Source organism: Oncorhynchus tshawytscha, unplaced genomic scaffold (assembly GCF_018296145.1).
Source record: "Oncorhynchus tshawytscha isolate Ot180627B unplaced genomic scaffold, Otsh_v2.0 Un_contig_5567_pilon_pilon, whole genome shotgun sequence".
NCBI lineage: Eukaryota > Metazoa > Chordata > Actinopteri > Salmoniformes > Salmonidae > Oncorhynchus > Oncorhynchus tshawytscha.
The window spans coordinates 17,750-40,539 of NW_024609095.1; the positions used below are offsets into that span (position 1 = coordinate 17,750).

At 42.7% G+C, this 22,790-nt stretch overlaps 1 protein-coding gene across 1 annotated transcript; it reads left to right on the plus strand.

Moving 5' to 3' along the window:
* The first annotated feature begins 1,655 nt into the window (after window positions 1-1,655).
* Window positions 1,656-19,276, plus strand: LOC112237449 (cytochrome P450 2K1-like). The gene is given in 10 exon segments (XM_042314192.1): window positions 1,656-1,903; window positions 4,750-4,912; window positions 6,532-6,669; window positions 6,821-6,981; window positions 11,870-11,953; window positions 12,344-12,439; window positions 16,065-16,206; window positions 18,498-18,682; window positions 18,837-18,979; window positions 19,078-19,276. Coding segments are annotated over 10 exon segments (1,497 nt in total). The 5' UTR covers window positions 1,656-1,702; the 3' UTR covers window positions 19,262-19,276.
* Window positions 19,277-22,790: the final 3,514 nt, after the last annotated feature.

Genomic DNA, 22,790 nt, shown 5'->3' on the forward strand with positions numbered 1-22,790 from the left:
GACATAGAACATTTAGGAAAACGCTGACGTCATTTTCAGTTTATAACCTGTGGTAAAATGTGTATGTAGCCAGTACTCTCTTGAATTAAACGCTGTTACCTGACTTTTAAGACTGGTCTCGATCTATTTCATGCATAATTAATGAATTTACAACTCATTAATGAAATAGAGAGAGTGCGATTTTGGTTTTGGCTACAAAACATATAGGAATTTAGAATTCCTCTAACACCGGCGCAGGATGCCCTGGGCCGAAACGGCGCACCGGAGACCAAACATGCTGGGCTGGCACAACCCGCCCTGGCTGGATGCCTACTCTCGCATGGCACTGGCCTATAGCGCTCCGGGCTATGAGCGTGCACTGGCAACACCGTGCGCTTCATCGCATAACACGGTGCCTGACCAGTACTACGCTGCTTCCGGTAAGCACGGGGAGTTGGCTCAGAACTATCGCCTGACTCCGGCAATCTCCCCGTGTCTCCCCCCCCAAAAAAATATTTGGGAGCTGCCTCTCGTGCTGCGGCTGCCTTAGCTCATATCGCCGCCTCTTCGCTTTCACCGCCTCCAGTTCAGCTTTCGGGCAGCGATATTCCCCAGCCTGACACTAGGGTCCCTTACCGTCCAATATCACCTCCCAAGTCCAGGAGTCCCGAACCCTCTGCTCCTCCTTACCACGCTGCTTGGTCTGTTGGTGGTGGGTAGTTCTGTAACGATCTTCTTCATCTGAGGAACAGGAAAGATCGGACCAAAACGCAGCGTGGTAAGTGTCCATGTTAATTTAATATCACTGAACACGAAATACAAAGTGAAACAACGAAAATCGAAACAGTCCTGAAAGGTGACACAACACAAAACAGCTACCCACAAACACCAGGTGGGAACAGGCTATCTAAGTATGGTTCTCAATCAGAGACAACGATAGACAGCTGCTTCTGATTGGGAACCATACCAGGCCACACACATAGAAAACATAGAAAAACATCATAAAGTGCCCACCCCAACTCACACCCTGACCAAACCAAAATAGAGACATAAAAAGGAACTAAGGTCAGGGCGTGACACTATCTCTTGCTAAAGAATTTGTTTACACCTATGCAGTACCTTTAGCAATAATAACAATAATAATAAACCTCTGCTTTAGTAAAGAAAACAATTATGACAGGTGTGTTGTAATAAAAACGAGGGTCCACTGATTTAATTCAGTCATACTGCATTGTGAAGAGGGAAAACTCAGATATTCACAAAGTTTGTGATGAATGACAGGTTGTTTCCTCATGCAAAATAGATTAGGGGTTTAAAATTAAATTAAGCTGCTTTATTTTAGGGGTTTATTGAAGGTGGGTCATTTTTACCCTTAGGACAAGGGGAATACACCAAATGTTAAGACCACACAATGGTTAGCTGTTCATTAACATTTCAAAGAGCACCTCTTGTCTGATATAGATTACCAAAGAAACACTCCTCTATTTCATTGAATAGAGCATTATTGGGTTTGGTAAGGGTCTGTGGGCAGCTGTGGGCTACTGTTTAAACCTGCTAGAATGAGTCAGATTGTTTTTCTGTACACCTAACCCCTCCTCTTCGGCTAAACCTGAGCCCTATAGAGGGCGGGGTCTACTTATGTCAAGCCAGTCGTTGTGTTGGGCACACACTTTTCCCAATACCACATCACTGTCTGATCTTACAGCACTGCTTGTGGAGATCCATGGCTCTTATGGGAGGTCTTCTCCTTCAGGCTCCCAGCACGGTGACACTGCTGGGGGCTGTGCTGTTTCTACTGGTCCTCTACCTCTGCTCCTCTGGTTCCAGCTCTGAGGAACAGGGGAAGGAGCCTCCAGGACCGAGGCCGCTGCCCCTGCTTGGTAACATGCTGGACCTCAAGAAGCCCTACTGCACTCTCTGCGAGGTAAGATGAAGTCATCCTTTGCTTTCAAAACACAACATGTTGAGGTTGTTGATTTGATCTGTTTTATCTCACTTATACAGTTTTTTTGCTATTTCACCAGGTTTGAAAAGTTCAGTAAGCAAACTGATAAATGAACTCTGGCACATTGTACATGCTTTTACCTGGTTAATGTTGTTTAGTGTTCTATTCTGTAGTGTATTTCAATAGATATGTCCTGCCCAAGTAGCCTGGTCCCAGATGTTTTTTGTTGGGACCAGGCTATGGACAAAATACTTTGTGACAGTGACCAATGTGTTGCAAGGAAAGAGATGAGGTCACTTTACAATATTGAAAGTAAAGGGGATACCTGGTCATTTTTGAACTCATTCAACTGAAATGTGTCTTCCGCATTTAACCCAACCCCTCTGAATCAGAGGTGCGGGGGGCTGCCATAATCGACATCCACGTCTTCGGCGCCCGAGATGCACCCTCGGAATATCCCTTCAGGGATCTTGTTATAACAGACCTGGGTTCAAATACATAGTGTACCTAAGTATTTGACATTTTGTGTTTGAGTATTTTGTAATACACAGCCAAAAACAACTACATCAAATAAAAACAACAAGTAGTTGTAAATACATGCCACTTGTAACATAGGTGCAGTTAATGACCGGTGCAGTTAATGACATGACCAGACAAACAATACTATCTGATGATGCATAACAAAAGAGTGCTTTTTAAAGGGTAGGTAATCAAGGGAGTAATGAAGTCCAGGTGTGACTGATGAGTCACAGGTGTGCATAATGATGGTTGCCAGGTGTGCATAATGATGGTTGCCAGGTGTGCATAATGATGGTTGCCAGGCGTGCATAATGATGGGTTGCCAGGTGTGCATAATGATGGGTAGCCAGGTGTGCATAATGATGGGTTGCCATGTGTGCATAATGATGGGTTGCCAGGTGTGCATAATGATGGGTTGCCAGGTGTGCATAATGATGGGTTGCCATGTGTGCATAAAGATGGGTTGCCAGGACCAGTGGTTAGTAATGATGTTGGTTGCCAGGTGTTCATAAAAATGTATTTCCAATAAAAAACATTGTCTAAATACTAATTTAGTTAGGAATTAAATTACATTGACTGGTATTTGAACCTAGGTCTGACATCAAGTGTAAACCACTGTCTTCACGCTTTTTCTTGACTGATACATGTTAAACAAGCTGTATGTGGTGTCCAGTTATGTGCTTTGTCATATAATATTACGAGACATACAGTGGGGCAAAAAAGTATTTAGTCAGCCACCAATTGTGCAAGTTCTCCCACTTAAAAAGATAAGAGAGGCCTGTAATTTTCATCATAGGTACACTTCAACTATGACAGACAAAATGAGAAGAAAAAAATCTAGAAAATCACATTGTAGGATTTTTTATGAATTTATTTGCAAATTGTCGTGGAAAATAAGTATTTGGTTACCTACAAACAAGCAAGATTTCTGGCTCTCACAGACTTGTAACTTCTTCTTTAAGAGGCTCCTCTGTCCTCCACTCATTACCTGTATTAATGGCACCTGTTTGAACTTGTTATCAGTATAAAAGACACCTGTCCACAACCTCAAACAGTCACACTCCAAACTCCAAAGAGCTGTCAAAGGACACCAGAAACAAAATTGTAGACCTGCACCTGGCTGGGAAGACTGAATCTGCAATAGGTAAGCAGCTTGGTTTGAAGAAATCAACTGTGGGAGCAATTATTAGGAAATGGAAGACATACAAGACCACTGATAATCTCCCTCGATCTGGGGCTCCACGCAAGATCTCACCCTGTGGGGTCAAAATGATCACAAGAACGGTGAGCAAAAATCCCAGAACCACACGGGGGGACCTAGTGAATGACCTGCAGAGAGCTGGGACCAAAGTAACAAAGCCTACCATCAGTAACACACTACGCCGCCAGGGACTCAAATCCTGCAGTGCCAGACGTGTCCCCCTGCTTAAGCCAGTACATGTCCAGGCCTGTCTGAAGTTTGCTAGAGAGCATTTGGATGATCCAGAAGAAGATTGGGAGAATGTCATATGGTCAGATGAAACCAAAATATAACTTTTTGGTAAAAACTCAACTTGTCGTGTTTGGAGGACAAAGAACACCATACCTACTGTGAAGCATGGGGGTGGAAACATCATGCTTTTGGGCTGTTTTTCTGCAAAGGGACCAGGACGACTGATCCATGTAAAGGAAAGAATGAATGGGGCCATGTATCGTGAGATTTTGAGTGAAAACCTCCTTCCATCAGCAAGGGCATTGAAGATGAAACGTGGCTGGGTCTTTCAGCATGACAATGATCCCAAACACACCGCCCGGGCAACGAAGGAGTGGCTTCGTAAGAAGCATTTCAAGGTCCTGGAGTGGCCTAGCCAGTCTCCAGATCTCAACCCCATAGAAAATCTTTGGAGGGAGTTGAAAGTCCGTGTTTCCCAGCAACAGCCCCAAAACATCACTGCTCTAGAGGAGATCTGCATGGAGGAATGGGCCAAAATACCAGCAACAGTGTGTGAAAACCTTGTGAAGACTTACAGAAAACGTTTGACCTCTGTCATTGCCAACAAAGGGTATATAACAAAGTATTGAAATAAACTTTTGTTATTGACCAAATACTTATTTTCCACCATAATTTGCAAATAAATTCATTAAAAATCCTACAATGTGATTTTCTGGATTTCTTTTCCTCATTTTTTTCTGTCATAGTTGAAGTGTACCGGCCTCTCTCATCCTTTTAAGTGGGAGAACTTGCACAATTGTTGGCTGACTAAATACTTTTTTGCCCCACTGTAACTGAGTCTATGGTGTACTTTATGTAAACTTTATCTGTCCAGCTCTCCAAGAAATATGGTCCCATCTTCACGGTTCATTTTGGACCCAAGAAAGTGGTTGTTCTGGCAGGTTACAAGACGGTCAAGCAGGCGCTGGTCAACCAGGCAGAGGACTTTGGGGACAGGGACATCACACCTGTGTTCTATGATTTCAACCAAGGACATGGTAATGATATTTTACTCTTCTGCTGGCTATGTCCAATTCTTAAAGGGATAGTTCACCCAAATTACAACCTGTCTTATTGATTTCCTTAATCTGTAAGCAGTCTATGAACAAGCTAAAATAGCAATCCACGTGTTTGTTCTCCAATCAATGTATGCGTTGGCCTCAAATATGAGCATAGGATGAGTCAACAACATTGTGGGTATAAGTTAACAAATTATGAACTTTTAAAAGTGAGATTTTCACCTAACAGTTACTTTAAATAAACTTTATTGAGCTACACAATCAATTTCAGACACTTTGAGATGAGTTGGAAATGAAATGCATTCCAATCTGTTAAGTCTTATTCTAGCCTGGTGGAGCAAGTCTGATTGCTGCATTCACCATTCTGTTTTACTGCATGTATATCAGCCTGCCCTTTATCCAATAGATTGGCGTTTGGAATAAGCCAGAAAATGTCTGTTCCAATCAGTGCCCTCGCAGAAACAGTGGTTGGGTTTAGGACAACAACCAATGTTGCCAAATACTGTGCTTGAATTAGGCTGCCCTCTGATTGGTTGAAAGTGATCCAATAGCTGGCAAGTTAATTTTTAATAATACCACTCCTTTCTGACATTTGAGACTAGAATGGTGAATGTAAAGATCAGGCTAGAATGGTGAATGCAGAGATCAGACTAGAATGGTGAATGCAGAGATCAGACTAGAATGGTGAATGCAGAGATCAGGCTAGAATGGTGAATGCAGAGATCAGACTAGAATGGTGAATGCAGAGATCAGACTAGAATGGTGAATGTAAAGATCAGACTAGAATGGTGAATGCAGAGATCAGACTAGAATGGTGAATGCAGAGATCAGACTAGAATGGTGAATGCAGAGATCAGACTAGAATGGTGAATGCAGAGATCAGACTAGAATGGTGAATGCAGAGATCAGACTAGAATGCTGAATGCAGAGATCAGGCTAGAATGGTGAATGCAGAGATCAGGCTAGAATGGTGAATGCAGAGATCAGGCTAGAATGGTGAATGCAGAGATCAGACTAGAATGGTGAATGCAGAGATCAGACTAGAATGGTGAATGCAGAGATCAGACTAGAATGGTGAATGCAGAGATCAGACTAGAATGGTGAATGCAGAGATCAGACTAGAATGGTGAATGCAGAGATCAGACTAGAATGGTGAATGCAGAGATCAGACTAGAATGGTGAATGCAGAGATCAGACTAGAATGGTGAATGCAGAGATCAGACTAGAATGCTGAATGCAGAGATCAGACTAGAATGCTGAATGCAGAGATCAGGCTAGAATGGTGAATGCAGAGATCAGGCTAGAATGGTGAATGCAGAGATCAGGCTAGAATGGTGAATGCAGAGATCAGACTAGAATGGTGAATGCAGAGATCAGACTAGAATGGTGAATGCAGAGATCACGCTGTTTCCACAATTCATCAAATGTTCTTACTCTAATCTGCTGCAAATAATATAAATGTCTAAAATGTCTTAAATAGACACAGATTATCTTGACCAGATAATTTGGTACATGCTCATTATGAAATGGCATATTATAGTAATTTATTTATTTTTATTACTTTGTATTGTCATGGAAACAAACTACGTTCTCTACAGGGATTCTGTTTGCCAATGGAGACTCATGGAAAGAGATGAGGCGCTTTGCCCTGACAAACCTTAGAGACTTTGGGATGGGCAAGGAAGGGAGTGAGGAGAAAATCTTAGAGGATCAGTATCTCTACACTAGTAGTAGAAGTAGTATGATTTATTTATAGGGGATGCCTAGGCTTCATTGCCTGGTTAAAAATCAGGCTTTTTTTAACCACATTATTAGTAAATAGCTAAGTGATTGTGTGGGTTCTGGAAAGCTTATTTCGTAATTAATTAGATGTTTTGTCTATTACAGGTAAGGCATTTGACACAGCACAGCCTGTGCTTTATGCCGTCTCCAACATAATCTCGGCCATTGTCTACGGCAGCAGGTTTGAATACACTGACCCACTATTCACAGGCATGGTGGACAGGGTCAATGAGAATGTTCACCTTATAGGTTCTGCATCAATGCAGGTAGTCTGTTTATTCAGACCATTATGTTTTTACTGTATTTTCTGAGTAAATAATGTCTGTTTCAGTGCAATCAATAAAACTAGGAAACAGACGCCTGTTATGAATTCTTGCAAATTAATATGTACATACTCAGTTATACTTTACTTGATTTGCCAGTAAACTTATTATAAACCATTATTGTACCGTTTATAACCCATCACTATGCTGCTTATAAATCATTATATACAATATTCATTATGTATAACATATCAAATAAAATCCTCATAGCCCAGTCCAAGCTCTTTGTCCTGGCACACCAATGGTGGATCCAGCTTCCCCTGAAGCTAGGACAGCAGAGTCCCTGCCCAACTTCCGAAAGCACCTGAAACTCCATCTCCTCAAAAAGTATCTTAAATAAATCCCGCACCTCAGACTGCTGGAGTGGACCAGCCACCACCGGCCTGAGGAGAAACACATGGAACGAGGGGTTAATACGGTAATCAGGGGGAAGCTGTAACCTATAACATCATTCAGTCTCCTCAGGACTTTAAATGGCCCCACAATCCGCGGACCAAGCTTCCGGCAGGGCAGGCGAAGGGGCAGGTTTCGAAGCGAGAGCCAGACCCGGTCCCTTGGTGCCTACACCGGGGCCTCACTGCAGTGCTGGTGGGTTGAGCTTTGGTGACGGCACAGCACAGCACCTATCCCAGCCTCGGACGCGTCCACCTCTACTATGAATGCCAAGGAGGGATCAGGATGAGCCAGCACGGGAGCTGAGGTAAACAGAACCTTCAGGTGATGTTAAGGGAATTTTTATCAATGATGACTAATTATGTATACATTTCAATCAGGACTGACTAGTCCAAATGCTATTATGTACTATACATATATGAATTCTCTCTTGCTCCCATTCCCAATTGTATATAATATAGTCAGGAGTTTAGTAACAATGACGGTCTGTTCCTTTGTACAAATGAATGAACTATCTCCAGATGGCAGGGACGGACTATCTCCAGACTGTCTAGAATGCTGATTTATACTGACTGACCTTGGCTTTAGGCGAGGAGGGAAGGCTCGAGAACTATAGGGCCTCTCTACCGGTGTCATGAAGACATAGAACATTTAGAAAACGCTGACGTCATTTTCAGTTTATAACCTGTGGAAAAATGTGTATGTAACCAGTACTCTCTTGAATTAAACGCTGTTACCTGACTTTTAAGACCGGGGCTCTGTCCATTTCTTATAAAAATATTGGGTCTTACAATCCCATAGAATGCATTGACAGAGTAATTAATTCTGATTGGGAAATAATACAGAGGAATTTAGAATTTCTTTAACAGGTGACGAAAAGCCCTGTCCGTCCCAACTGACCACTGCAGTCGCACTGGTCCCCCCTTCAGCAAGGTGGTAATGGGAGCCGCTACCTGACCAAAGCCCCAGATAAACATCCGGTAGTAGTTGGCAAACCCTAAGAACCTCTGCACCTCCTTTACCGTGGTTGGGGTCGGCCAATTACGCATGGCTGAAATGCGGTCATTCTCCATCTCCACCCCTGACGCTGACAGGCGGTACCCTAGGAAGGAGACGGACTGTTGGAAAAACAGACATTTCTCAGTCTTGACGTACAGGTCATGCTCCAGCAGTCGACCAAGCACCTTGCGCACCAGGAACACATACTCGGCTGAGTATATTAGAATGTCATCTATATACTGTACACCACTACACCCTGCCCGTGCAGGTCCCTGAAAATCTTGTCTACAAAGTATTGGAAGACTGATGGAGCATTCATCAACCCGTACGGCACGACGAGGTACTCATAGTGCCCAGAGGTGGTACTAAATGCCGTCTTCCACTCATCCCCCTCCCGGATACGCACCAGGTTGTAAGCGCTCCTGAGATCCAATTTGCTGAAGAAGCGTGCCCCATGCAATGACTCTGTCACACTGGCTATGAGAGGCAGCGGGTAACTATACTTCACCGTGATCTGATTTATACCTCTACAGTCAATGCAAGGGTGTAAACCTCCATCATTCTTCTTCACAAAAAAAACCTCAAGGAGGCAGGTGAGGTGGAAGGCCGAATGTATTCGGAGACATACAGTATGTTTCCATAGCTGCCGTCTCCTCCTGTGACAGAGGATACACGTGACTCCTGGGAAGTGCTGTGTCTACCAGGAGATTTATCGCACAATCCCCCCGTCGATGGGGAGGTAGTTGAGTCGCCTTCTTTTTACAGAAGGCGAGAGCCAAATCGGCATATTCAGGGGGGATGTGCGTGGTGGAGACCTGGTTTGGACTCTCCACCGTAGTTGCACCTATGGAAACATCTATACACCTCCCTGAGCACTGATGTGACCATCCCTTGAGAGCCCTCTGTTGCCACGAAACAGTGGGGTCATGATAGGTCAACCAGGGAAGCCCCAACACCACAGGAAACGCAGTAGAATCGATCAAGAAGAGACTCTCCTCATGACCCTCCTACGTTATCATACATAGTGGAGCCAAGACCTCCTAAATCAGGCCCGACCCCAAAGGACGACTATCTAAGGCATGTACAGGGAAGGGAACATCAACAGGAACAATAGGGATCCCTAATCTAAGTGCAAATTAACGGTCAACAAAGTTCCCAGCTGTGCATGAATCTACTAGCACCTTATGCTGGGAATGCAGGGAAAACTAAGGAAATTCTATACATACACACATGTGCTCAACAGGGAGCTCTGAGTGAGTCGGGTGCCTACTCACCTGGGATGATCCACCAGTGCCCTGCCTGCTGCCTCGACTCCCTGAGGAACCACCCCAGCACCGACCAGCAGTGTGCCCTCTGCCGCCACAGGTAGTGCAGGAAACGGCCCCCCTTCCAGTCACCCTTAGAGCAGCAACTCCGAGCTCCATAGGTGTAGGATCGGAGGTGCTGGGGGATGGAATGGACGTACCCGATCCGGACGTCCGCGGGTGGCCAACAGGTTATCCAGCCAGACAGATAAACCTTTTCCACCAGCTGGTTGAAGGGACACAATCATGAAGTGGTGGATATTTCAAACTTTGTCCCTGCAGGTCAGCTCCCGCACTGTAAACATCCTCACGTAGACTACACCACGTAGACTACACCGGTAATAGTCGATCAGGGCCCTCTCATTCCATCCCGCACCGGCAGCCAGGGTCCTGAAGTCCAGTGCGAAGTCCTGTGTGCTCCTCATCTCCTGTCTGAGATGGAACAAGCGTTCCCCCGCCGCGCTCCCCTCTGGTGGATGATCGAAGACCGCCCGGATGCGGCGGGTGAAATCCTCATAGCGTACCAACGCTGCATCTATTCTGGGTCCAGGTGACGTCTACACTGGGTCCAGGTGACGGAGGGGTGGACAGCGGTGTGTGTTGGGGTGAAGTTGATTGGGGTGTGGGAAAACCCCCTCTCTCCCATCGCTTCATGGTGTGCAGCACGCGATCCATGGCTGTGCCAAGATTTTGGAGCATTGTCGCGTGCTGCTGAACGTGTTCCTCCACTGGTAACGGAGGACTGGGTGCACCTGCTGACTCCATAAGGGGGGTGTGTTTCTGTCATGTGTCAATGTGCAGCGGTTAGGAGTCATGCGCAGGACACAGAACTGAGTAAAATACGTACTTTACTCGAAAAGAAACAACAGAATATTTCCACGTAGGGAAAACACACCAGCTCACAGAAGTCTTGAACACTAAACAAAGAACAAACACGCACAAAACCATGTGGGAAGCAAAGTGTTAAATAGGGTATAAATATTAACATAATGGGAACCAGGTGTGTACAATCAAGACAATACATATGGAAAAAGAAACGTCGATCGGTGGCAGCTACAAAGCCGGGGACAACAGAGGCACCAACTTCGGCGGAAGTCGTGACACTTAAGATGAATGCACTAACTGTGAATCGCTCTGGATAAGAGCGTCTGGTAAATGGCTAAAATATTTTATTAATTATATCATTGTAATTATTATATATAATATGTAATCACTAGTGATGTGCACCGATATACAAAATTATATCAATATCAGTACCATTTTTGTGATTCCATATCGTATCGGTTTGCATAAAATATTTTGCACCTGTATATGTTCACTTTTCTGTTCACTTCCATGGCTCTTTGAAGTTCAGACAACTGTTAGCAGATTGTCCGTTGGGCCAGGCGTGAATATTCTGGTATTATAATATTGTATTCAAACTGGTTAGTTAGGGAGGCCTGTATTATAGGACCATCAACAGGCAACTAATTAAATATGCTAAATTGAGAGCCTGTGAGGTCTGTTTGAGGGTTTTGTGTATGCAGGAAAAGTAATGTGTTCTTTTTACAGAACAGTTGTCACGATTCCACCGGTGTCGGCTCCTCTCCTTGTTCGGGCGGCGTTCGGCGATCGACGTCACCGGCTTTCTAGCCATCGCCGCTCCATTTTTCATATTTCCATTTGTTTTGTCTTGTTCCATACACACCTGGTTTTCATTCTCTAATCACACAGCATGTATTTAGTCCTCTGTTCCCCTCCGTGTGAAATTGATTTTATGTCATGTGGGTGTTGTTACACGCCATACTTTTTGTCTATATTCCGTGTTTGGGCACATTTATGTACTGTTGTGCTTTCGTTGGACTGGAATAAAAGTGCGCCTGTTCACTACACTCTACTCTCCTGCACCTGACTTCGCCTCCAGTACACACACTTAACAATAGTAAAAATAATAAACTGACATTACAATATGATTTGCTCATATCGATATCAAATAACATTGAATAACACTATTGGTGCTCACAACTAATAATTACATATTTATGCATATGTGTATCACATTTGAATTTATGCATAATCAAATCATAGTTGTGGTGTGTTATGTTATAATTAATATAATATTGTTTTATGTGTATTCTACATGAATCTCTGTGTAGATGTACAACATGTTTCCCTGGTTGGGTCCGTGGATAAACAACCTGACACGTCTGAAAAATAATATTGCTGATATGAAGATGGAGGTGTGTCACGTTCTGACCTTTATTTCCTTTGTTTTGTATTTATTTAGTATGGTCAGGGCGTGAGTTGGGTGGGCAGTCTATGTTTGTTTTTCTATGATTTGGGGATTTGTATGTTTCGGCCTAGTATGGTTCTCAATCAGAGGCAGGTGTCATTAGTTGTCTCTGATTGAGATTCATACTTAGGTGGCCTGGGTTGCACTGTTTGTTTGTGGATGATTGTCTATGTTGATTGCTTGTGTCATCACAGTTCTCATTGAGCTTCACGGTCGTTATTTGTTTATTGTTTTTGTATTCAGTGTTCAGTACTTTCTTTAATTAAATATCAAGATGAACACAAACCACGCTGCGTTTTGGTCCGCCTTTCCTTCAACAGAAGTAAACCGTGACAAGGTGACAGAGCTGGTGAGGGGCCTGAAGGAGACTCTGAACCCTCATATGTGTAGAGGCTTTGTGGACTCGTTCCTCGTCCGAAAGCAAACCCTGGAGGTATGAAGACTTCATGCAGAATCTGCATCTCACTCATTCATAACAAATTGTTGCATTAATATTGCTCAGTATGACTATACAGAATATAATTAATCAATAAGGTCCGAGGGGGTGTGGTATATGATCAATTTACCACAGCTAAGTGCAGTGCCTGTATACAGTCCTTGTATATTGGCCATATTCCACAAAACCACAAAACCAAGAGGTGCCTTGCTGGTGTTATAAACTTGTTACCAAGTTATTTTGCGCCACACTAGTGGTATATTGTCTAAGTTACCAAGACATCCGGACAATCAGTATCCAGAAACCAAACTGCCGGGTTTATAATACTTATTACACCACCTTGTGGTTCACTTTACTGCTGAAAAACACAACTAACTTCAGTTGTCCAACACTAACATCCCACTGGGCACAGAAGTCAATTCAACATCTATTCGATGTTGATTCAACATAATTTAATTAAAATGACGTGGAAACAATGTTGATTCAACCAGTTTGACTGAATGCCAGCTGAGGGAGGATAGAACTAGAGTTTTCTCTGTATCAGTAGAATCACATGTAAACTCAGACTCAAACACTGAAACAGTTCCTCAGGCTGATTTAAAAGAATGTGTTGATTATCTGTTTTGTTTGCTTTTTTGTTATTTTCCATATTATGTCTATCTCTGATAAGCTACCCAGGAAAGGGCTAAAAATAGCCCATATTAATAATACATGTAGGCTTAGAAATAAGGTTAATACAATTAACTTGCTAACATCAGATATATTCATATATTAGCCATTTATGAGACTCACGTTGATAATTCATTTGATACATCATTAGCAATACAATGATATAACATCTACCGAAGACACAGGAATGCATATGGGGGAGTTGTTGCTGTACATATTCAAAGCCATATCCCAGTAATGCTTAGATAGGATCTCATGTTGTGGTTGCAGGATCACCTGCCTCCTCTAAAGCCTATTTTAGTGTAGCTCCTATAGGCCAGATATCCAGATAATGTGTGTGAAATGCTTGATGGGGGCTCCTGAGTGGCGCAGAGGTCTAAGGCACTGCATCTCAGTGCTAGAGGCATCACTACAGACCCTGGTTCGATTCCAGGCTGGCTCACAACTGGCCATGATTGGAGTCCCATAGGGCGACACACAATTGGGCCAGCAATGTTAGGGTTTGGCCGGGGTACACCGTCATGGTAAATAAGAATTTGTTCTTAACTGACTTGCTTAGTTAAATAAAAAAATAGTTTATGTGATATAAACAGAGAGGTCTTCTATCTTGGTTGTCATCAAGCTCTCCGCTGAAGAGGATGCATCTCACTGTAACCAGTGACTGTAATCTGGTTCAGGTTATTAATCAACCTACTAGTGTGCTTACAAACAGAACAGGAACGATCATCCACATGCCCTGTATTGATTACATTTGTCCTAATAATATAGATCTTTGTTCTAAGGCTGTATCCGTACCATTGGATGCAGTGATCACAATATCCAGTGGTTATTTCCAGGAAAGCGAAGCTTCTAAAAGATGGGACTAAAATAGTGTATGAGATCATACAAAAGATTTTCAAATCAAATGAAATTGTATTTGTCACATGTGCCGAATACAACAGTGAAATGCATATTTACAAGCCCTTAACCAACAATGACGTTTTAAGAAAAATACCTAAAAAAATAAGAAGTCACATTTTGCTGTGACACTTAAGTGGATGATGTTAAAAAATATTTGTTGGTCTCATGTGATTAATAAGGAGCATCCAGACGCTGCACTTGATGCATTTATGAAATTGCTTCTTCTAGTTATTGATAAACATGAACCTTTTAAGAAACTGGCTCCATGGATTGATGAGGAATTGAAAAACTGTATGGTTGAAAGAGATGGGGGCAAAAGGAGTGGCTAATAAGTCTGGCTGCACATCTGACTGACTGACTTACTGCAAATTGAGAAATAATGTGACTAAACTCAACAAAGAGTAGACACTGTATTATGAAGCCAAGATCAAGGATATAAAGAATGATGGGGGGGACTTTGGAGTACTTTAAATTGGGGCGGCAGGTAACCTAGTGGTTAGAGCGTTGGGCTAGTAACTGAAACGTAGCTGGCTTGAATCCCCGAGCTGACCAGGTCGCTGACCATCTGTCGTTCTGCCCCTGAACAAGGCAGTTAACTCACTGTTCCCCAGTAGGCTGTTATTGTAAATAAGAATTTGTTCTTAACTGACTTGCCTAGTTAAATAAATAAGAGGAAATTATGGTCAGAAAGACTAATTCTATTAAAATGGAATCAGATGGCTTATTTATCACAACAATTTGATGTTGCCAATTATTTTAATGATAAATTTGCCACCATGCCAATGAAGTTCAGCAGGAAATGCCAGCAAAACAGTGAGCCATAATATTCATGCATTTAAAAACCCACATAATTCAAATTTACAATGCTTTTCTTTCATTTTGTAAAGTTAGTGTGGGAGAGGTGACGAAATGATTGTCGATCAATAATGACAAACCTCCTGGCATTGACAACTGTCATGTCTTTAATCTGAGCCTAGTGAAGTGTTTGTCCTCAGGCCTGCTTCTAACAGCCAACCTATCATCTTACTGCCAGCTTTTAGTAAACTGTTGGGAAAAAATGGTGTTTGACCAAATACAATGCTATTTCTCTGTAAACAAATTAAGACTTTCAGAATGCTTATAGAGAAGGCCACTGAACATGCACTGGCACAGATGACTGATGATTGGTTTAAAGAAATGTATAATAAAAAGATTTCAGTGCTTTAATATTAGTGACCATAACGTGTTGACAAATCCTATGTGTTATGGCTTTTCAATGTCAGCTCTGAACCCACAATATGGCAATCTATCTAATAGAACCCAAGGGGGGTTTCTTTAATGGAAGCTTCTCTAATGTTAAACATGTAAAGTGTGGTGTACTGCATGGCAGCTCTCTTGGCCCTCTACTCTTTTCTATTTTATCAATGACCTGCCACTGGCATTAAACAGAACCTGTGTCCATGTAAGCTGATGATTCAACCCGTCAGCAATCACAGCTAGTGAAATCATGGGTGGCCAGTAATGGGTGGCCAGCAATAAACTGGTCCTGAACATATTCAAAATGAAGCATTGTATTGATACAAATCATTCCCTAAGTTCTGGACCTCAGCTGAATCTGGTAATTAATGGTGTGGCTGTTACTTGGTGTTATTTTAGATTGTAAACTCTCATGGTCAGAACATATTGATTCAATGATTGTAAAGATGAGGAAAGGACTGTCCGTGATAAATAGATGCTCTGCTTTTTTTAAGCAATGTATTTATAAAGCTCTTCTTACATCAGCTGATATCTCAAAGTGCTGTAAAGAAACCCAGCCTAAATCCCCAAACAGCAAACAATGCAGGTGTAGAAGCACCACTCTCCACAAAGCAAGCTCTAGTTTGATCTTATCTTAATTATTGTCCAGTCAAAAGAAGGGGCAACTTAAGCTGCCCAGAACAGCGTGACACATTTATCTCTTCATTGTAATCAGAGGGCTAATATCAATACTATGCATGCCAGTTTCTCTTGGCTAAGAGTTGAGGAAAGACTGACTGTACATAACTCATGTCATCTGAGGGTCTGTTTCTGTTAGGAATCTGGCAATATGGATTCTTTCTACCATGACGACAACCTGGTATTTAGTGTTGGTAACCTGTTTGCTGCTGGTACCGACACCACCGGGACAACCCTGCGCTGGGGTCTGCTGCTAATGGCCAAGTACCCCCATATACAGGGTAAGGAAACACACACACACACCACAGGAGGCTGCTGAGGGGAGGAGGGCTCATAATAATGGCTGGAATGGAGTGGTATCAAAAATATGGAAACCATGTGTTCGATTCCGTTCCAGCCATTACTATGAGCCCGTCCTCCCGAATTAAGGTGCCACCTGTGACACACAGACATGAAAGAGTAAAGCACTCATGGTGTTACAAGTTATAAACATTGGCAAAGGGCCAAATTGAAGAATATATTTTGAAACTAGACAAGGATGGCTTGGTTAATGAAGGTTAAACGTTAACTCAGGTTTATACACTGAGTGTACAAAACATTAGGAACATCTTCCTCAGAACAGCCTCAATTCGTTGGAGCATGGACTCTAGAAGGTGTCAAAAGCATTCCATAGAGATGCTGGCCCATGTTGAATCCAATGCTTTCCACAGTTGTGTCAAGTTGGCTGGATGTCCTTTGGGTGGTGGACCATTCTTGATACACACGGGAAACTGTTGAGTGTGAAAAACCCAGTGGTGTTGCAGTTCTTGATACAAACCGATACGCTTGGCACCTTCACCATACCCCGTTCAAAGGCACTTAAATCTTTTGTCTTGCCCATTCAACCTCTGAATGGAACGCATACACAATCCATGTCTCAAGACCCACTGGTTGACGCTTATTTATAAAACCCTCTTAAGCCTCACTCCCCCTATCTGAGATTTCTACTGCAGCCCTCATCCTCCACATACAACACCCATTCTTCCAGTCACATTCTGTTAAAGGTCCCCAAAGCACACACATCCCTGGGTCGCTTGTCTTTTCAGTTCGCTGCAGCTAGCGAATGTAACTGTAACGGTTCTCCTCCTCGTCATCTGAAGAGGAGTAGCAAGGATCGGACCAATGTGCAGCGTGGTAGGTGTCCATATTTTTAATAAAGAAATAGAACACTGAACAAAAACAACAAAGTGAACGAACAAAACCGAAACAGTTCTGTCTGATGCAGATACAAACAGAAAACAATCACACACAACTCAAAAGTGAAACTAGGCTACCTAGGTATGGTTCTTAATATAGGACAACGATTGACAGCTGCCTCTGATTGAGAACCATACAAGGCCAAACACAGAAATCCCAAATTATTGAAAAAATAACATAGACAGCCCACCCCAACTCACGCCCTGAACATACTAAAACAAAGACAAAACAAAGGAACTAAGGTCAGAACGTGGCAGTACCCCCCTCCCCCAGCTCAGGACAGACGGGTGGCTCTGACAGCTCAGGACAGACGGGCGGCTCTGGCAGCTCAGGACAGACTGGCGGCTCTGACAGCGCTGGACAGGCGGGAGCACCTGTAGGGAGAAGATGGAGAGACAGCCTGGTGCGGGGGGCTGCCACCGGAGGCCTGGTGCGTGGAGGAGGCAACGGATAGACCGGACCGTGGAGGCGCACTGGAGGTCTCGAGCACCGAGCCTGCACAACCCTACGTGGCTGGATACTCCCCGTAGCCAGGCCAGTGGGGCGAGGTGGAATAGACCGCACTGGGCTGTGCTGGCGAACCGGGGACACCCTGCGTAGGGCTGCCAGTCACAACAAAGACAAAACAAAGGAACTAAGGTCAGAACATGACAGGAACGAGCTGCAACAAACACTCAAACTGGACAGTTTTATCTCAATCTCTTCATTCAAAGACTCAATCATGGACAGTCTTACTGACAGTGGCTGATTTGCATGATGTATTGTTCTCTACCTTCCCTTTGTGCTGTTGTCTGTGCTGTTGTCTGTCACACCCTGACCATAGTTTACTTTGTATATTTCTATGTTTTGGTTGGTCAGGGTTAGTACCATGCTGTAGTTTGTTGTCATCTTATAGGTCTCTGATTCTTTAGGTATAGTGTTGTGGTCTCTCTGTGTTTGTGATGTGTGGTGTCCTAGTGTTTTTATTCGTGTTTTACGTTTGTTTTTTATCCCAGCCCCCCTTCACCACAAGAGAACCGTTACAAGTACCATGCTGTGTTGTCAGGCCTTTTGTGTTGTGGCCGTCATTGTAAATAAGCAGGATTTTGTTCTGAATTTAACTGACTTGCTTAGTTAAATAATGTCTCAATTGTCTCGAGGCTTAAAAATCCTTTGTTAACCTGTCTCCTCCCCTTCATTTACACTGATTGAAGTGGATTTAACAAGAGACAGTAAGAGATCATAACTTTCACCTGGTCAGTCTGTCATGGAAAGAAGAGCAGGAGTTTTTAATGTTTTGTATACTCAGTATACATTTCATTGTAGTAACTCCAACCCTCCCATCTTTCTGTCTCAGACCGGGTCCAGGAGGAGATCAGCAGGGTTATAGGAAGTCGTCAGCCCTTGGTAGAGGGCAGGAAGAACCTGCCCTACACTGATGCAGTGATCCATGAGACCCAGAGACTGGCTAGCATTGTAACTATGTCCATCCCTCACACCACCAGCAGAGATGTCACCTTCCAGGAATACTTCATCAAAAAGGTCAGATACGTGGATATCCAAATCAGATTTTTGAAATAATTCTGCCTGAAATGATTGCAATCCACTACTTTTTAAGTGTGCACTTCATTTATTAAACAAAGTTTCATTACTTTTACTCTGAATATAAGTGTCCTATGCTTCACTCTCACTGCAGGGGACGTCTGTGATTCCTTTATTGATGTTCGTCCTACAGGACAATAGTGAATGGGAGAGCCCCCACTCCTTTAACCCCTCCCACTTTCTGGATGAGCAGTGATGATTCGTCAACAGGGATGCCTTCATGGCCTTCTCTGCAGGTATATCAACTTCATCATTTAGCAAATTATTTCATTGCAAGAAGTAGAGAAATTGTGGTAGCCTCTTGGACAGACTTCATGCTATTTCCTATTTCTTTTGTCTCTCGCATGTCTGGGGGAGGGTCTGGGCAGGATGGAGCTCTTCCTCTTCACCTCCCTCCTGCAGTGCTTTCATTTCTCTCCTCCTCCTGGAGTAACAGAGGATGATCTGGACCTCACACCATCCGTGGGGTTCACCCTCCACCCTTCACCTCACCAGCTGTGTGCTGTGAGCCGGGTCTGAGATGAGTCTGGACCAATGTACAGTATATTACACACTGTTTAGAACAACTTCTTTACTTTAGCCAAACAAAGGGTTATGCTGAATTTAAAAAACATGGTGTTGTGAATGATCTGTAAGTCACTTTGGACAAAAACATCTGCTAAATGACATTATTGTAAACTGAAGAAATACCTTGCTAGGTACAGTAAATGTGTTTGTACCTTTTGCATCGCAACACCGGCGAGGAAGACGAATCAGATGTTTAAGTCAATTATAGAGAACAAAACATTTCCTACTAATACTCACATTTTAAAAAAATATATATATCTTAAAACATGTATATTTGTGATAGTGGATTTTCCTGTAGTGATATCAGTGTAACAGGTTTGTCCAGTTAGGGTAAAGAGGACCAATAGAAGCACTCAACCTTTCTTTATGTAGGGACCTTTAGACTGCATAAAAACAACCAAGACCTTTTACACAGAAACACAGAGACTGGTGTTATCAGCTGTAAATGTTGTCAAAGAGCCAACCTGAAGCATAGGTTATTGACCCAAGCTAAAGATCATTCTCTCTAATCCTGTGTTTGGTTTAGATGTGTTTGTTAACTATTAATGAATTAAAATAAAATGTATCTAGTATTGAACTGAACTGGTGCAACTGAATTCCTGGAAAAGCAAACTGAGCCAAGACTTAACACGAACAAAAAACAAAATAGGAATGAAAAAAGATTTGCCTGGGCATCAGAGGCCCATGTTGTCCAAAGGTGGGGAGGTGATAACTAATGTTTGGAAACTGTTGTCTGCCTCTGAGTAACTTGCCTGTCCAACCCAAATCTAAGAGCCTGTGTGTAGTTTGAATCCGAGCTCTCTGTTGTCTTTGGTACACACTTATAGGGTGGTGTAGGAGGAACCCTGTGACATCAGAAACAAACATATCCTAGCTATTGCATAATCCCCCCATCAGTTTGTTCATTACAGATAGGCTTTTAATTAAGCTTTTCTAGTCTATTTAATGAAAAAAGCATCTAATTAACGTGCACAGATGCAGAAGAGTAGGGAGGTAAGGCAATAAATAGGCCATAGAGGCGAAATAATTACAATTTAGCGTTAACACAGGAGTGATAGATGTGCAGATGATGTGCAAGTAGAGATACTGGGGTGCCAAAGAGCAAATGGATGAGTAACAATATGGGGATGTGGTAGTGGGGTGTGCTGTTTACAGATTGGCTGTGTTCAGGTACAGTGATCGGTAAAGGAAGTGTTGGCTTTGGGGATGACCAGTGAAATATACCTGCTGGAGAGCTTGCTACCGGTGGGTGTTGCCTACACACCCACACACAGGTCCAAAGGAAGAGAGACAGAGAGAGCCTGAGATTTCATAAAAGGTCAATTACATTTTAAAACCCTTCATTTCATCAAAAATGTTACTACCAGCATTTAAACATATTACCATTATTAAAGGTTACTATTCAATACTAAGCTACACCTCAAATGTTTTCTTACTAAACATTTATATAAATCCTACATATTACAACACAATACTACATTTTAATAGCCTTTAAATGTTTATGTATAATTGTTTTTGAACTGTATTCATATAAAACAATTATTTTGCTCCTTGATCAGGGCTTCTAAATCCACAGCTCGTAACTTGATGCAACCAGAGGGCAGAGGGCCGAGGAAGAGAGACAGAAGACCAGAGGAAGAGCTGTCAGTAGTTGAAGCTAAATACAGTACATGCTTCTTTTTAAAACCCTTTATTTTTTTCCTGCAAAATGTTACCATCCCCATTTAAACATATTACTACTATTATTATGTTGTAGGAAAGATTCTAAATGTGTTATGTTCATAGAAATAATGTTTCGAGTAAGTTTCTCTCTGCTTGTAACCTAGCACCCTGCCTATCTCACACGTGCACACACACACACACACTTGTCATAGGACAAGTCTAACACTTAGTTGTACTCAGGCAGACCTTCCCGGAAAATACTTTTTCATTTTTCAAGGGGTCACAAGCTCCCTCCATAAGTTAACTACAAAACTTTACCAACTGTTTCAAATGGTCAAACTCAGGCCTCCCCCATTCTCTACATAAATTCCCAACTGTTTCAATGTTTACACTTAGGCCTCCCCATTCACTACATGAATTCCCAAATGTTTCAAATTTTCAAAGACATTCAACTGTTCAACAAGGTCACTATACATCAATCACCAGGACATTTTTATTACAAACATATGCCTTACTTCAAAGGCACAACTGCACGATCATGTTACATAAGCACTCACTCGTATAGCATGAGAACATCCGGACAGGATGTCCATAGCATGAGACCATCCGGCCAGGATGTCCATAAAAGGGCATAAACAAGTGACACTAAAAATAGATCATCAATCACTTTTTGACACATGCCGTCTACTATATTCTCTCTGACAACATATAACAATTAGGTCTACATAGATTTCCTATAGTTGACATATCAATAGATGTCAAATTGTACACATATTTCGATAACAAACTATACCATCAACTCTCTGTGTCAAAGCAAAGGCCAAAAATGTTAGAGCACCATGGATGGATTCTGAATGAGTCGCTTAGTGTTATATCTATCTATATTTGACACAGACCTGTCCATCCCCTCAACTCTCTCTGGGCCAAAGTAATGAGCACAATAGAATGTATGATTGAGTTAATTGCTGGATGATAGTGTAAATTAAGAAACAAACTTTGGAATTGCCTGCAGAGTAAGGCATGAAGGCATCCCTCTTGACAAATCGACCTTTCTCATCCAGAAAGTGGGCGGGGTTGAAGGTGTGTGAGCTCTCCCATTCACTCCCGTCTTGTAGACCAAATGTCAGTTGAGGAAACAAGCGTCCCCTTCTTGATGAAGTGGAAGATGATGCCCTGGAAGGTGATGTCTCGCCTAGAGGTGTGAGGGATGGCCATGGGTAAAATGTTGGCTAGTCTCTGGGTTTCATGGATCACTGTATCAGTGTAGAGCATGTTCTTCCTAGATTTTGCTCACCTGAAGTAGAGTATATTGAGATAAATTGCAGGCCACACTACTTGCCTAGAGAGTTTTCAGCTATATTTTTCGTGGCTGTTTATTTACCACCACAGACAGATGCTGGCACTAAGACCGCACTCAGTCAGCTGTATAAGGCAATAAGCAAACAAGAAACCACTCACCCAGAGGCGGCGCTCGTAGTGGCCGGGGACTTTAATGCAGGGAAACTAAAATCAGTTCTACCAAATATCTAACATGTTAAATGTGCAACCAGAAGGAAACACATTTTAGGTCACCTGTACTCAACACACAGATGCGCGTACAAAGCTCTCCCTCGCCCTCCATTTGATAAATCCAACCACAACTCTATCCTCCTAATTCCTGCTTACAAGCAAAAATTAAGGCAGGAAGCACCAGCGACTTGGTCTATAAAATAAGTGGTCAGATGAAGCACTACAAACTACAGGACTGTTTTGCTATCACAGACTGGAACATGTTCCAGGACTCTTCCAAAGGTATTGAGGAGTACACCACATCAGTCAC